The sequence below is a fragment of the Polypterus senegalus genome, chromosome 7 (genome assembly GCF_016835505.1).
Source record: "Polypterus senegalus isolate Bchr_013 chromosome 7, ASM1683550v1, whole genome shotgun sequence".
Lineage (NCBI taxonomy): Eukaryota > Metazoa > Chordata > Cladistia > Polypteriformes > Polypteridae > Polypterus > Polypterus senegalus.
In genome coordinates, this window is record NC_053160.1 from 79,312,354 (window position 1) to 79,327,999 (window position 15,646).

At 38.4% G+C, this 15,646-nt stretch overlaps 1 protein-coding gene across 4 annotated transcripts in view; it reads left to right on the forward strand.

Moving 5' to 3' along the window:
• The window catches only part of chd1 (chromodomain helicase DNA binding protein 1), a 181,755-nt gene that overhangs the window by 131,144 nt on the left and 34,965 nt on the right, over positions 1–15,646 (forward strand). For 3 of the 4 annotated variants that reach the window (XM_039758926.1, XM_039758925.1, XM_039758927.1), the window contains exons 23-28: positions 919–1,095; positions 6,041–6,201; positions 12,384–12,425; positions 12,549–12,682; positions 13,908–14,046; positions 14,412–14,562. In XM_039758926.1, coding sequence (XP_039614860.1) covers positions 919–1,095; positions 6,041–6,201; positions 12,384–12,425; positions 12,549–12,682; positions 13,908–14,046; positions 14,412–14,562 — 804 coding nt within the window. The remainder of the gene's footprint in view (positions 1–918; positions 1,096–6,040; positions 6,202–12,383; positions 12,426–12,548; positions 12,683–13,907; positions 14,047–14,411; positions 14,563–15,646) is intronic. The other variant, XM_039758928.1, reaches the window with a different exon arrangement.

The window sequence follows — 15,646 nt, forward strand, 5'->3', positions numbered from 1 at the left end:
CCTGCTGCCTTCCCGGCCTTATGCGGTGAGCCATTCTCTTTCCGGTCACTCCTGCTCCTCAATAATGCTCAACGGGAGCGACCACTACTGCCTGCTCTCGGCGTACCGGCCAAACACCCAGGCTCACTGTTCAGCTGCAGATGTTCTCTACTTTGAGCACCTTCTCTCATTTATGCACCGGCTTCCTCCTCCCTGCTTTCTGCCTTCTCTCCTTCGTCCGTTTTTTCTTTCTCCTAGCCGCCTCACACTTCTGTTTATTACGGGGACGTGGATCAGGTGTGGCAATTAGTAGCTCCCGGCGCCAATTATGGATGCGGACGGCTCCTCACCTGTGCCCTTAATTGAGGACTGTCCGAATCACGCGGGAACCACTTCGGCCTCACATACTATGTCCCTTCTCTAAGCTGCAAGTGTGGCAATTATTTTTAAAAAGTGGCCTTTTTGACATGAGCTGTGGACCACAATCTCAAGAAAAAAGACTTTAAACTGCTCAAAATCAGTTTAAAAATGTATATGAGCAACATTTGTTTTTTATGTCACAGTTTGGAAAAGTCCTCCTAAAGGATGGCGAAGAAATAAAATGTTTAAAACAGATATTTCTACTTCTGTGATTTTTAAGCTAATTTGCATTCTAAAATAATTAACATTTCTTGTCTTAAAAAATTGAAAGATTATTTCCAAACTGTGTTGAAAATACACTGCAGTAATTCTAAAATATAATGTTTTGGGTATCGGTAAGGTCTGAGTTACCTTTTTAACTTTGTTTTGTTTTACAGAATGATTTGCATGTTTTGACTTAATCTTCTTCCAACTAACACATAAAGATTTAGTGAAAACTCATTCATGTTTTCTTTATTTTAGACTGTTTTACAATATTGTAATCCTTTTACCGTTTCCATTTTTTCTTTTGCCATTTAGGTTGCAAACTTTTCAACCATGGAAGATGAAGAAATAAGTCTTGATAGTGACAAAAATGTGAAGAGCTGGGAAGATATTATTCCTGAGGAACAAAGACGACGGCAAGAAGAAGAAGAAAGACAGAAGGAACTAGAAGAAATATATTTACTGCCTAGGATGAGGAAGTGTGCCAAACAGGTTTGTCTTAAGACTATGCCACATAATGACTTTTTCCATCTGTTTTCAGTTTTAGCCTTCATTTACATAATCTTGGCATGTTGGAGGCAGTCGGCAGCCTGCTGCCTGTTCCCCTGAAATGCGTGGCGACTTAACTTCTAATTAGTCCATGACTTGCTCCAACAAAATCAAATGGGTTTGATTGTTTTTTTTTTGGTAGGGTTGGCCTCTGTATGCATGAGCGCTAACATTCAGTGAATGCTAATCTGAGAGTACAGTGCATATAATGCAATGACAATGAATAAGGAATGTGGGTGATTGAAACCTTACAATTAAAAAAGATGCTTGTCTGTCTGATGTGGTTTTTATACATGACAGAAGGGATAAAGAAAAAAGGGCAGAGACTGCTGCTGAACTTGGTGTAGTTTTTAAGCCTTTATACAGTGCCGGTTGTAGCAGGCTGCACATTACTAGTTGTCAAAAAAAAGAATGAGCACCACTGCTGGAAGGCCAGCACACCGTCACTAAATGTGACGTGCCCAATTTTTTTTCAGTTGTTTAAATTGACATGGCGACAAGATCAGCAACAATAGTCAGCAAGTCTGACAGACCCAGTTGACTGTAAGTTGGTTAATATGACATCCCATTTAGCTAATATCCCAGTAATCTTAAAGAACAGTAACTTTTTTTGGCTTACTGATCATTTTACATTAATGAGTCCTTCAGTGAGTTGCAAAGTGACATACCAATTATCATGGGTACCTCATAGCTATAACATTTCTCTAACAACTGTAACAAATACATGTGGAGATGCTTAAATTTAAGAATTTAAGCCCATTTGAGAGATGCTTATACTTTGAATTTCTTTAGCCTTTAGTAATATGGTAAAAGGCTAGGGTTGACATGTTAATCATTTACTGTTATTTTGACATGTCTGTATCTCCTGTGCTACTCTAGTTTGAAGATTATTATTAATAATACTTTTGCTGCTGTTGGGCTGGTACCTATATTGAAGCCTATATGTTTTTGCCCCTGTTATGTTTGATATGTCAGTGACCTCATATATAGTTGCTACATGTCCATCCATCCATCCATTTTCCAACCCGCTGAATCCGAACACAGGGTCACAGGGGTCTGCTGGAGCCAATCCCAGCCAACACTGGGTCCAGTTTGTAAATTGTACCTTCATGCAAAGTCACCTTGTCTTGTCAGTGTTTTCAGTGAAGCAGCTAGAAGTGTACTTTGTTTTATTAAATTGCATAATATAATTCAGTTTGGGGTGCAGCAACACATATTCACCAAAAGCCGGTTTAATGTCTCCAGTCTGGTTGGTTGACAAGTCTTTTGGATGGGAGAGGAAATGGAAGAAACCCCACTAAGAAAACATGCAAACTTTACACGGAGAGTACATATGCAAGTAAATATTAGACATAGGGGATGTAAAGTTAGGCAGTAGAATTAACCCATCTCAGAGTTGTGCAAATTATGTTGATTAGTGACTGTAAATTGTTTCTGGGTGAATGTGTGCCAGTGTTGGGTACTGTCCTTCATACAGTGGCTAATCACATTTGTCAACAATAAGGCCGGGTTTATACTTAACGCGATGCGACGCATGCTGCAGCGGACGCTCCTGCTACGGAAGCGTTTTACTGTTTATACTTGTATGTGTACTTTATGGAAATCTGGAGGAATCCACTAGGTGGCAGTGCGAGATATTATCACAGCGGGAACTGGTTTGGCTTTGCTGTGTTGTGAATTGCCGGGAACCCCCATTAAATTCCGATGACACCTTACCGCAGTATCTCTTAAAAGGATGTTTAATAATTAAATCCATCAATCCAGGGATTTTTCCATTCCAGCGAGCATTGTGCACAAGGCTGAAACAATTCCTGAACAGGCATCAGCTCATCGCAAGATGAATACAAGCACTCACATACACACTAGCGTCATTTTAGTGTCACCAAATCTGCTTATCTTTGGAAGGAAACCGGAGCACACTGTGGAAACCCAGAAGGAAAACATACAAACTCCAGGCAGGGAACTCCAGTGATGCGACTCCCTGCGAGACAGCAGTGCTACCGCTCAGCCACCGTGTCACCCCTATGTGTGTAATTATTAACAGTATTCATTATTTAAACGAAATTAACAATTTATCTGTAAAATGTAACATACATACTTTAATGCATTTCATCATGAAAGTGATATCAAATATAAATCTAAGGATTCTAAATAGATAGATACTTTATTAATTCCAAGGAGAAATTCACATAATCCAGCAGCAGTATACTGATACAAAAAAACCAAAAAAACAATATTAAATTAAAGAGTAATAAAAATGCATGTAAAAACAGGCAATAACTTTGAATAATGTTAGCATTTACTCCCCCGGGTGGAATTGAAGAGTTGCATAATGTAGGGGAGAAACGATCTCCTCAGTCTGTCAGTGGAGCAAGACTGTGACAAAAGTCTGTCACTGAAGCTGCTCCTCTGCCTGGAGATGACACTGTTAAGTGGATGCAGTGGATTCTTCATGATTGACAGGAGTTTGCTTAGTGCCCGTCGCTCTGCTGCAGATGTTAGACTGTCCAGCTTCATTCCTACAATAGAGCCTGCCTTCTTAACAAGTTTGTCCAGGCGTGAGGCGTCCTTCTTTATGCTGCCTCCCCAGCACACCACCGCATAGAAGAGGGCACTCGCCACAACCGCCTGGTAGAACATCTGCAGCATCTTATTGCAGATGTTGAAGGACGCCAACTTTCTAAGAAAGTATAGTCGGCTCTGACCTTTCTTATACAGAGCATCAGTATTGGCAGTCCAGTCCAATTTGCCATCCAGCTGCACTCCCAGGTATTTATAGGTCTGTACCCTCTGCACACAGTCTCCTCTGATGATCATGGGGTCCATGAGGGGCCTGGGCCTCCTAAAATCCACCAACAGTTCCTTGGTCTTGCTTGTGTTCAGGTGTAAGTGGTTTGAGTTACATCATTTAACAAAGTCTTTGATTAGCTTCCTGTACTCCTCCTCTTGCCCACTCCTGATATAGCCCACAATAGCAGTGTCATCAGTGAACTTTTGCACGTGGCAGGACTCAGAATCGTATTGGAATTCTGATGTATATAGGTTGAACAGGACCGGAGAAAGTACCGTCCCCTGCGGTGCTCCTGTGTTGCTGACCACAATGTCAGACCTGCAGTTCCCAAGACGCACATACTGAGGTCTGTCGGTAAGATAGTCCACGATCCATGCCACCAGGTGTGAGTCTACTCCCATCTCAGTCAGCTTGTCCCTAAGGAGCAGAGGTTGGATGGTGTTGAAGGCGCTAGAGAAGTCCAAAAACATAATTCTTCCAACACCACTGCCTCTGTCCAGGTGGGAGAGGGATCGGTGTAGCATATAGCATATAGCAGGTCCAGATGGAGTATCGCAGATAGTCGCGTTCAGAATCAATCCATGCAACCCCATCTGACACGGCTGTTTTCACTAAAGACGCGCTATAGCTCTGCAGTGTACCACGATGCATACTTCGCCAGCGTTTGTGTGTCAGAACCCGGTTGGGAGGAGGTTGCGAGGGGGGGCGTTAGTATGCATCGTGGTACAACGCAGAGCTATAGCGAGTCTTTAGTGAAAACAGCCGTTTCAGATGGAGTTGTATGGATTGATTCTGAACGCGACTGAGAGAATGAAAAGTGAATTAACAAAAAAAGCTAACCTTTACAAGGATCATAAATTGCACCGGCTGTTACAGACTGAAATCAAATGTATACTTTTATTCTAAAATAGTAAGACTAAGAGCAGTTTACTTCTCAAAATGGAGGGGTGCAGGATCGAACTCGCGACCTTTTCATTCCAAGGTAAGAACTGATTCTATTACACCACGGAGGCAATTATAATAGACTGCTGTCAATGTCGCATGTTAAAGCGGCTTTTTGTTTCTGCAGTTATATTTTTGAATAAAAGCGCAATTGTTGTGTTATATTTGAACCTTTTATGAAAATTTTTCTTTGCTATTTGGACTTCAGGCTTCATACATTATATAGTTTATGCCTACATTTTGTCATCTACTACTAGAATATAAAGAAAGTTTCTGTTTTAACAATGTGTTGACACAGATTACTGTAGAAACGGAACAGACATGAAATGCGTGTGTTCCAAATAACGATCTATTATTTCCACTCTAAAACTCCACTTCACTCCCAGATACTCAATCAAGGCATGAGCTGAGAGAAGTTTGTGCACGTTCTAATTTGGTGGGGGAATGGAATAGCCGGCTGCTCCTAGCTTCTCTTTATCAGCACATTTAGAAGACAAAGGGCGCTGGCGGAGAGGTGTGAAGGGATTTAAGAAGCAGTTTAAGGTGGGACGGAATTACGAGTTTTTTCGTAAGCTCTGGTAATTCTAGTGTTAACGATAAGCAAAGGGAGTTGACCATTAGGTGACTGACAGAATCGCTGCCGAAAATATGGCTTTGCATGACTTATGGCATTAAAACCGACAAAATGGGCACACTAATAGCTAACTTATGCATTGCATTTTGCTCTGCTGGACAGCTACCAGTTTGTCAATCATTATACAGTATAGCCATTTACAATGAATGTGTTTACATGCACACACCTAACCAGGACTTGGTAAATAATCTGTTTAAGGCAGAGACTTGCTTTCTTAAAAATCCATGTTTACTTGTATAAGTAATCTTCTGGAAGACCTATGAAGCATATGTGCCAGCTATTAACTTTTGAGTATCCAAAAGCTGTAGATATATTCAAAATAAATTAGAATTTATTTTGAATGCTCAGGACCCTGTAACCCTGAACTGGATCACTTTGGTTTGAAAATAATAGTGGTATTTAAAATGTTCTGATAGATATTCATAGCAGTGTATTACGTGAAAGAAGTCCTAAGTTGTCTTGGAGGTTCAGTCATTTAAGTTTAGGGAAGCAATTTAACACTCTGTTTTTGTTTTTAACAGATAAGTTTTAATGGAAACGAAGGACGTCGTAGCAGAAACAGGAGGTACTCTGGGTCTGATAGTGACTCTGTTTCAGGCAGAAAACATCCAAAGAAAAGAGGAAGGCCTCGTACAATTCCTCGGGAAAACATTAAAGGTTTCAGTGATGCTGAAATAAGAAGGTGCTTAAGTCTTTTTCTTTTAATACTAATCCACACCCTTCAATTTTAGATAAATCTTCCATTTTTGTTGAATATGACTGTGGAAGGTGTAGTTTTCATTGGTCATTTTTGTAAGTGACTACTAATTATCACCTGTGTACTTACTGCCGATGTGTGAATTTCAGGATTTTAACATCTGCAGTTTAAAGATTGTTTCCTGTTTCAAATCCAGGGCAACATAGATGATGTAAACTGCAAACTCTAGTATCATGAAATTCTTTAATTTCTATACACACAACACAAATATTCACTTGCACTGGGCATGTGCCCCTCAACGCAGACTGTTTTGTAGTGAAAAATTGATTCCCGTATGCTTTATGTGCTTTCAAAACCCTGACTCTGTGTTCACACCATAGAAATAGAGAGAAATTCTTCAAGGCACTGTTGTGAATTTTCACCTTGTCACATGTGCTGATTACAGTTAAATTTAACAGTCTTCAGGACATGTTTTTCTTCTCTGTCAATCTAGCACCACAGTTCACCTCTCAGTTTCTCCTTTCTGGCCCTTTCTTATACAGGTGCTGGTCATAAAATTAGAATATCATGACAAAGTTGATTTATTTTAGTAATTCCATTCAAAAAGTGAAACTTGTATATTTAGATTCATTCATTACACACAGACTTATGTATTTCAAATGTTTTCTTTTAATTTTGATGATTATAACTGACAACTAATGAAAGTACCAAATTCAGTATCTCGGAAAATTAGAATATTGTGAAAAGGTTCAATATTGAAGACACCTGGTGCCACACTCTAATCAGCTAATTAACTCAAAACACCTGCAAAAGCCTTTAAATGGTCTCTCAGTCTAGTTCTGTAGGCTACACAATCATGGGGAAGACTGCTGACTTGACAGTTGTCCAAAAGACGACCTTTGACACGTTGCACAAGGTCATTGCTAAAGAGGCTGGCTGTTCACAGAGCTCTGTGTCCAAGCACATTAATAGAGAGGCGAAGGTAAGGACAAGATGTGGTAGAAAAAAAGTGTACAAGCAATAGGGATAGCCACATCCTGGAGAGAATTGTGAAACAAAACCCATTCAAAACTGTGGGGAAGATTCACAAAGAGTGGACTGCAGCTGGAGTCCGTGCTTTAAGAATCACCACGCACAGACGTATGCAAGACATGGGTTTCAGCTGTCTCATTCCTTGTGTCAAACTATTCTTGAACAAGAGACAGCGTCAGAAGCGTCTCGCCTGGACTAAAGACAAAAAGGACTGGATTGCTGCTGAGTTATGTTCTCTGATGAAAGTAAATTTTGAATTTCTTTTGAAAATCAAGGACCCAGAGTCTGGAGGAAGAGAGGAGAGGCACAGAATCCACGTTGCTTGAGGTCCAGTGTAAAGTTTCCACAGTCATTGATGGTTTGGGGTGCCATGTCATCTGCTGGTGTTGGTCCATTGTGTTTTCTGAGGTCCAAGGTCAACGCAGCAGTCTACCAGGAAGTTTTAGAGCACTTCATGCTTCCTGCTGCTGACGAACTTTATGGAGATGCAGATTTTATTTTCCAACAGGACCTGGCACCTGCACACAGTGCCAAAGCTACCAGTACCTGGTTTAAGGACCATGGTATCCCTGTTCTTGATTGGCCAGCAAACTTGCCTGACCTTAGGGGTATTGTGAAGAGGAAGATGCAATACGCCAGACCCAACAATTCAGAAGAGCTGAAGGCCACTATCAGAGCAACATGGGCTCTCATAACACCTGAGCAGCGCCACAGACTGATCGACTCCATGCCACGCCGCATTGCTGCAGTAATCCAGGCCAAAGGAGCCCCAACTAAATATTGAGTGCTGTACATGTTCATACCTTTCAGTTGGCCAACATTTCTAAAAATCCTTTTTTTGCATTGGTCTTAATTGATATTCTAATTTTCCGAGATACTGAATTTGGGACTTTCATTAGTTGTCAGTTGTAATCATCAAAATTAAAAGAAATAAGCATTTGAAATACATCAGTCTGTTTGTAATGAATGAATCTAATATACAAGTTTCACTTTTTGAATGGAATTACTGAAATAAATCAACTTTGTCATGATATTCTAATTTTATGACCAGCACCTGTACACATCTTTGCTATAAGTCTTAGAATAAATATCTAATAGGTTGTGAGATGGAAGTTGAGGAACAGTTACTATATTTTTGTGCCACAGAAAAAAAAGCTCTTCGTAATGCGTCAATGGCATTGTTTTACATAATCTCCCAATAAAAAGTTAGATAAACAGCAGCAGGCATATTAACTCTGCACAGAATGAAAAACTGGATGAACTTTTGTGATTTTTTTTTTTATACAATCATGTTGGTGACCAATCACAGATGTCTGTGGCCCATAGTTTAAGACATAGTTTAAGCTCAGAAAATTAACTGATGGCTGAAATATTTTGACAACGTTGTTGAAAACACAAATGAACCAAAATGGAAACACAGCTGTAAATTTGCTTAAAGATTTTAATTTTTGCATTCTGTGGTTTTTGCAGTAATATTTTGGCACAGACTCTGTTGTTGACTCCTGCCTTGTGTTTGATATTGCTTGGATAGGCTTTTTGCCCCTTGCAACTTTGTGTAGGAGTTCGGCGAGTCCAGTAAATGGATTGGGAAATAAAAAAACTTCTTGTTGAAATGTTCTTGAAATCATCTGTAATTATTACAGCAGTGTCCATTACATAAATCAAGTTTAAAGGGGTACAGTTGTTCCTGTCAATGGTCAGCAGCACCTGGCCCAATTTATACAACCTTGAACTTGGTGCCAGTCTGTCATAGAATGAGCTCAAAGGGCTCTTCTGAAAGCTGCTCTCTTTTTAAACACAGTGAAAAAATATGATATGAAAGGCACAATCAAAGCCTTATGCTTGCCACGGAGTAGGAGAGCGAGAGAGCTTGAGCGGGTTGCTGGGATACTTGACACAAGCACTTTTTATAGAATTGATAGACAGTTTCAGTTAATTTATGAAAGTAAAAATAATGTGACTTTTCCTCTGAGCTTAATTGTTGCACCCTTTTTTTTGAAATCTTAATTTAGTTTGGGATTAGCCTTTAACATTCATCAAAAAATACCCCACTCCCAGCATATTGCATCCAAACACATTTCTTTTTGGAGTTTGTATTTAAGTTGGGGCCCTTACTAGTGATGCAACAGATCACTGTTGATCCGTGATCCGAACCGATTCCTGTCCGAGAAAAAAAAAATTCCACTGTATTGTGCGCGTCTGTCGCACCCTCTCTCGCGCTAACTAGGTAGCTCTCGCGCACTGAACTGCAATTAAACTTCTCTCGCGCATTAACTCAACCTCTCTCGCACATTTTTGCTCGATCTTTGTCCGGTTTGACGCTTTATATGTGTGGTCATGGCCAGCTGTAGCACTTCAAGCGGAGGAGCTCGACAAACCTCCAGTATAATTTTAAGTCTCGTGTGGGAGCATTTTGGCTTCCCTGTTAAATATGTTGATGGGAAAATGGTGGTGGATAAAAGCCCTATGAGACTGGCAACACGTGGGGCATGCCCACTCATTTAAAACGACACCACCCTGATGTGACAGGACCCAAGACGATGGCTGTGCAACAACCAAAGATATCCGCGGCATTTAAGCAGCCCTTTGCAGCCCAATCAGACCGGGCTAAAGCTATTACAAAAGCTATTGGGGTGTTTGTTGCTGCAGACATGAGGCCATATTCCGTTGTGCAAAACAAAGGGTTTAAACATATGATACACGTGCTTGAGCCACGATATGATATTCCATCTTGCACTCATTTCAGTGACAATATCGTCCCAAGTATGTATGAGCAGCAAAAGTCAAAAGTTATGGCTGAACTGTCCCAGGTATCTTCTGTGGTCAAAACTACAGACGGGTGGACCTCCAGGGCAACAGAAAGCTATGTGACCGTGACCGCTCAATGCATCACAGTAGAGTGGGAGACACAAAGCCCTGTACTGGCACTTCAGTGCCTATCGAGAGGGTGTTCTCAACAGCAGGGGACATAGTTACAGCAAAGAGATCTACAGTTTCCCCAGAAAATGTAGACATACTCATGTTTTTGAAAAAAAATTTGAAATTATAAGCTCAGGTCTGCTTTGCTTTCTTTCTTCTTTTTTGATGATGTGGACATAAGCTAGTTTTTATTTCTCTCTCCATGTTCAAAGTAAGAAGCAATGATGCCTTAAATTGCATTTAAAGTTGTTTTTTTATTGTGTCCACATTAAAGGTTTAGTTAGTTATCAATAGCAATAGTTATCATGCCCTATATTGCACCTTAATTTGTATTTATATAATTGAGTGGAATGAGTCTTGAGTTGAATGTTTTTTAATGGGCAAAAAATCCTTAACTAAATAAATGGAGAGTTAAATTTGTCTTTTTTTTTTTTTTTGGTGATCCGAAAATTGATCCGATCTGTGACTTAAAACCGTGGTCCGATCTGAACCGTGAGTTTTTTGATCCATTGCACCACTAGCCCTTACCCTCCATTACTTATCGGCTGTGCGGAAGGAGTGACAACTTTTAGATTTGTCAAAAATTTCGATCTCTGGTTCTCGACTTTTTAGGGTCCGTTGATACAGAAAACGATATATCTCTATGATGTCTGTCTGTCTGTGTATGTGGGTGTCTATGTCACAGTTTCGTGAGGATGATCTAGAGCTATTATAGCTATACAGAAAAATACCAAACTGGAAACTCAAGCCTGTTATGAGATGAGAGTGTGCTGAATAGTTTTTGAGCCAAATCATGCAAGAGAGGGAGACACTGAAGAGGATCCCTCAAATACCATAATTCTGAAATGAATTATGAATTCTTGTTGTTTGCTTTTGTAATGACGTATTTTATGATCAGAAAGATCAGTATCAGAGCAGTAAATTACTGATAAATTATACAGTAGAATAGTTCGGGTAACTTGGTTCCTAGGGCACAAAGCCTACTGATGCTTGCATCCAAATTCTTTTTATTTATTTTAGGAATTAATTGTGCATTGCAGGCAAAGCACAACACACTGCAAAGTTTGTACCATATGCTTTGTATTTTAATGTACTTTTTTAGTTGTTTTGCTGGAATTAGCCCCTAGACATGTACAGCTGATGTAACGTGGAAGAAAAATTTGTAATAATATGCCAATAAAATAATTTTCAAGAAGTAAAGTTTGAATATGTTTTGCTTATTCCTGCTGATTTCTCACTCTGTCCTTCATTCATTATTCATCCATTTTCCAACCTGCTGAATCCGAACACAGGGTCACGGGGGGGTCTGCTGGAGCCAATCCTAGCCAACACAGGGCACAAGGCAGGAACCAACCCACCGCAGGACACACACAAACACATACACAAACACACCCACACACCAAGCACACACTAGGGCCAATTTAGAATCCACCTAAACTGCATGTCTTTGGACTGTGGGAGGAAACCGGAGCGCCCGGAGAAAACCCACGCAGACACACGTAAACTCCACGCAGGGAGGACCCGGGAAGCGAGCCCAGGTCTCCTAACTGCAAGGCAGCAGCGCTACCCACTGCGCCACCGTGCCACCCTTCATTATTCATATTCTATATAATAAATTCCATGTCATGTTTTTCCATTTAGATTGTCTGTTTATTGAAGTATTTTGTGTATGAAAACTACAGTACATTTTCCAAGAAAGCCATTGTAATGTGTAGGTTGTTTTTTTATGAAGTGAGTCTACAGCCTGTTGAATTGTAAAATATACAGGAACATTTTGTGCAAAATGGATATGAAATCTTAAATATACATTTTTTTGTTGCTTTTTTCAAACAGAATTAATAAGTATTTGATTTCACCTAGGCATACAATAGATGGTCTCTTCAAACAATCATGCTAGCCAATATCTCCAGTTATTTACAAGAAATTTAAGTAGGAATCAAAGCCAAAACTAGTGAAGTAGTAACAAATCGTCCATCTGTTTCCAGTCTACAACATCAAATACCAATCATTTGTTAAACTATTCTTATTTTCTTTCTGTAGCTGTTGTTTTCAGTGGAAAGAAATTGGTGTATTTCTTCTTTTAGAATGCTGGGGGTGCCTGGTTTTACATGTAGTTGTAAATAAAGCATTTTTAATAATCATTTTTTCACTGTTCTTATGTTGACACACTTAAAAATATCCAATTCAAGAAGATAAAACTTTTATTTTCATTTCAGGTTCATTAAAAGTTATAAAAAATTCGGTGGGCCTCTTGAAAGGTTGGTGTCTTTTTCTTTTCTGTTTTTTTATTTTAATTGTGTGATTGTTTGCATTTACTACAGATCACTTACTCTGTTGAAAAGAGATTACTTTTATTGTTTGTTTTTATTGTCTCTTTACAGACTTGATGCCATTGCACGTGATGCTGAGCTTGTCGATAAATCAGAAAATGATCTTAGGAGGTTGGCTGAAACAGTGCACAATGGCTGTATAAAGGCTCTAAGAGAAAGTTCATCAGGTGCTGAGAGAACTGGGGGTAATAAACTCAGTGAGATAATCATTCTGTGCATTACAGTTGTATCTGATATTTTTTGTTTAATTTTGGTGATTCATTTGTGATTTTGTTTATGTACCCATCCCTGGTTTTTTTTTTGAGCTGGCCGTTTTTGACTTCATTATAACTAAATGTCCAATATCAATCAGACTTTAGGGACCACCGCAGTCTAATTTTTGATCTTCTGAAAGGTTGGATGTATCCTATGTGAATTAAACCAAGCCATTTCAGTGCACATTTGTGCCACTACACATTTTATACAGGAGTGATGTAGAATGCTCAGTCAACCTTAACTACATTGCTTTGAGTGTATTGGAGGAAACCAGAGCAAAAACATGAAAAATTCACATCAGCAGTGATTGGGATTAGGTTCAGACGCACTCTCCAGAAAATGTGCAGCACATTGTCCATTAATTTAAATTATTGGCTCCTAATTGATTATGTGAAATTTACAAACTAATTAGGTGTTTCGCTCCATTAAGCTATTTGTTTCAATGAAAACTGTGTTTAGTTATTCATTGAGTTGAATGTAAGAGAAATAATGTAGAAATGTACACATAATTAGTACTGCTAGGGAGTGTTTGGTACTTGTGTTTTAAGTTAATGATTAAATTAAGTTAAATCAGATTAAGTTAAATTTGTAATGAAAGCTTCACTTTACAGTGTAATTTTCCAGGGATAATAAAGGTATGCAGCAATGGAGAAATCATTTATTCTTCAGAAATACCAAATTTAGCCTATTTAAAGATGCTTGTGTCACTTACTACAGGTGAATTTTCATGCGACTTTCAATGATCTGCTAACAAATAATTTTCAATCATAGCTAGTGTGTGTGTGTTTGAGATTACTAAAGGTTTTATATTTGTACTGTGTATTTATTCTAGTAAAAGTGAATTGGGATAGTTTTTGTTGTAGAAAGGTATAATTTGATGCAAGGTTTCATTTTTTTGGATTTTGTTTGTATAATAATTAAGCTTGGTAACTTTCTGCCTGTAAAGAGTACTTAAACCAGTGTACATATTTTAATTGCATGTGTTAATTCATACGCATTGACTAGGTGATTTGCTAAAAAAAAAATTTTTTTTTTTTAAATAGGCATTTGGAAATTCATTTTGAAGATTATTAAATAATAATGTTTAATTAGCTGTGGGATTTTATTGATAGCAACAAGAACTGCAATTAACTTTCTCCCCATCCCATTCTGCAGGAGGCAGAAGAGGTAAAGTAAAGGGACCCACATTTCGAATTTCAGGTGTCCAGGTCAATGCAAAACTGGTCATGTCTCATGAAGAAGAATTGGCTCCTTTGCATAAATCCATTCCAGCAGATGCTGAAGATAGAAAAAGGTGAAGATTGCAATAATATCTGTTGGAAACACAATTATTACTAATTTGTAATTTTATTTTTGTGTTATATTGTAAACTTAGTCTTGTTAATAATTAATCTTCTTTCACCTTGCCCAGAATTTATGTAAAGTTACAGCAGAACCTTTCAGTCATTTTAATATTTTTAGTGTTTTTTGGCCCTGAGTTACCTATTCTATCCACATGCAAGGGGTTTAGTCATGTGTAATAAGCTGACACACTTTGGTTGCCATTTTAGGATCATTTGTGTATCTTGGACTCTGTACAATAAGGAATGTTAAAAAGGTAATTATTAGAACATTTTGTTAAACTTTTTTAATCAAATCCACGCAAACCTTTATTTACAGGTACAAAATCCCTTGTCATTCAAAAGCAGCCCATTTTGATGTTGAATGGGGCAAAGAAGATGACTCAAACCTTTTAATAGGTATTTATGAGTATGGCTATGGTAGCTGGGAAATGATAAAAATGGACCCAGATCTAAATTTAACCCATAAGGTAAGCTTAACATTGTTTACCCCTCACTACTATATTGGAAGTATTTTTTTCTTGTTTTTGTCCATAATTAATTTTAAAATGTGGTAGGATTTGTGATACTGAGATTGATTTTAGATGTTTATTTTAAGCCTAATTTATAAATGGGTACATTTATTTTTGGTGTTCTAAATATTGTGAAAACACAAAGGCAGAATCTCGGGTAAATAGTTTATCTGTACAAGTCTTTTGCATGATGTTTGCTGTGTACATTGTGCTTTCTTTATCAGCCTAAATTTATTCAGATTAACAAAAAAATTACAAATACAATAATTTGGAGTGAAACACAGTGTATATAGTAAATATTGAAAGTCAGCATGCCATTATTGACCTGGCAGCTTGTGATGACTTGAAGGCTAAAACAACTGCAACTTCTGCCACAACACTTTTTTTCAATATCAAGAAGGGAAAAAAAAAAACCTACACAGCATTCATAATACGGGAGGGAAAAAAACAATGGCTATGGGTGAAATGAACACCTTTCCTCTTTGTATTATAAGATACTATGTTATGTGATAATATGCAGTTTTCTTTTAAATTCCTAAGCTAAACACCACCAGCTTGATCTTCAGTTTAAAAATACTGTAACTGTGCAATATTCTTCACAAATTCCCATCCGCCTTGTTTAATTTAAAATTGCCTAACACGAATATCTTGTATTGCATTTTCCAGGCACAGAGAATGTCCCATCCATACCCAAATTTTCTTGCTACTAGACATACTTGAACCAAATGGCACCATTAGTTAGTTCTTGATGGCAGTAACAAGAATACCCATACTAATCACATGCATATAACTGAACTAGACTTACAGGTGTGTGTGTGTGTGTATATATATGTGTGTGCCTTGCAGGCAGGCAAGGGAACCTGGCTTGTTCATATACCGAGTGTGTGGTTGTGAACCAAGGCAAAAGTTTGGCGATCTTTTTGGTCGTGAACCGAGTTGTACGTGAACCGAGGTTCCACTGTATGTATATATGTATATATATATATATATCTATATATATATATATCTATATATATACAGTGGAGGAAATAATTATTTGACC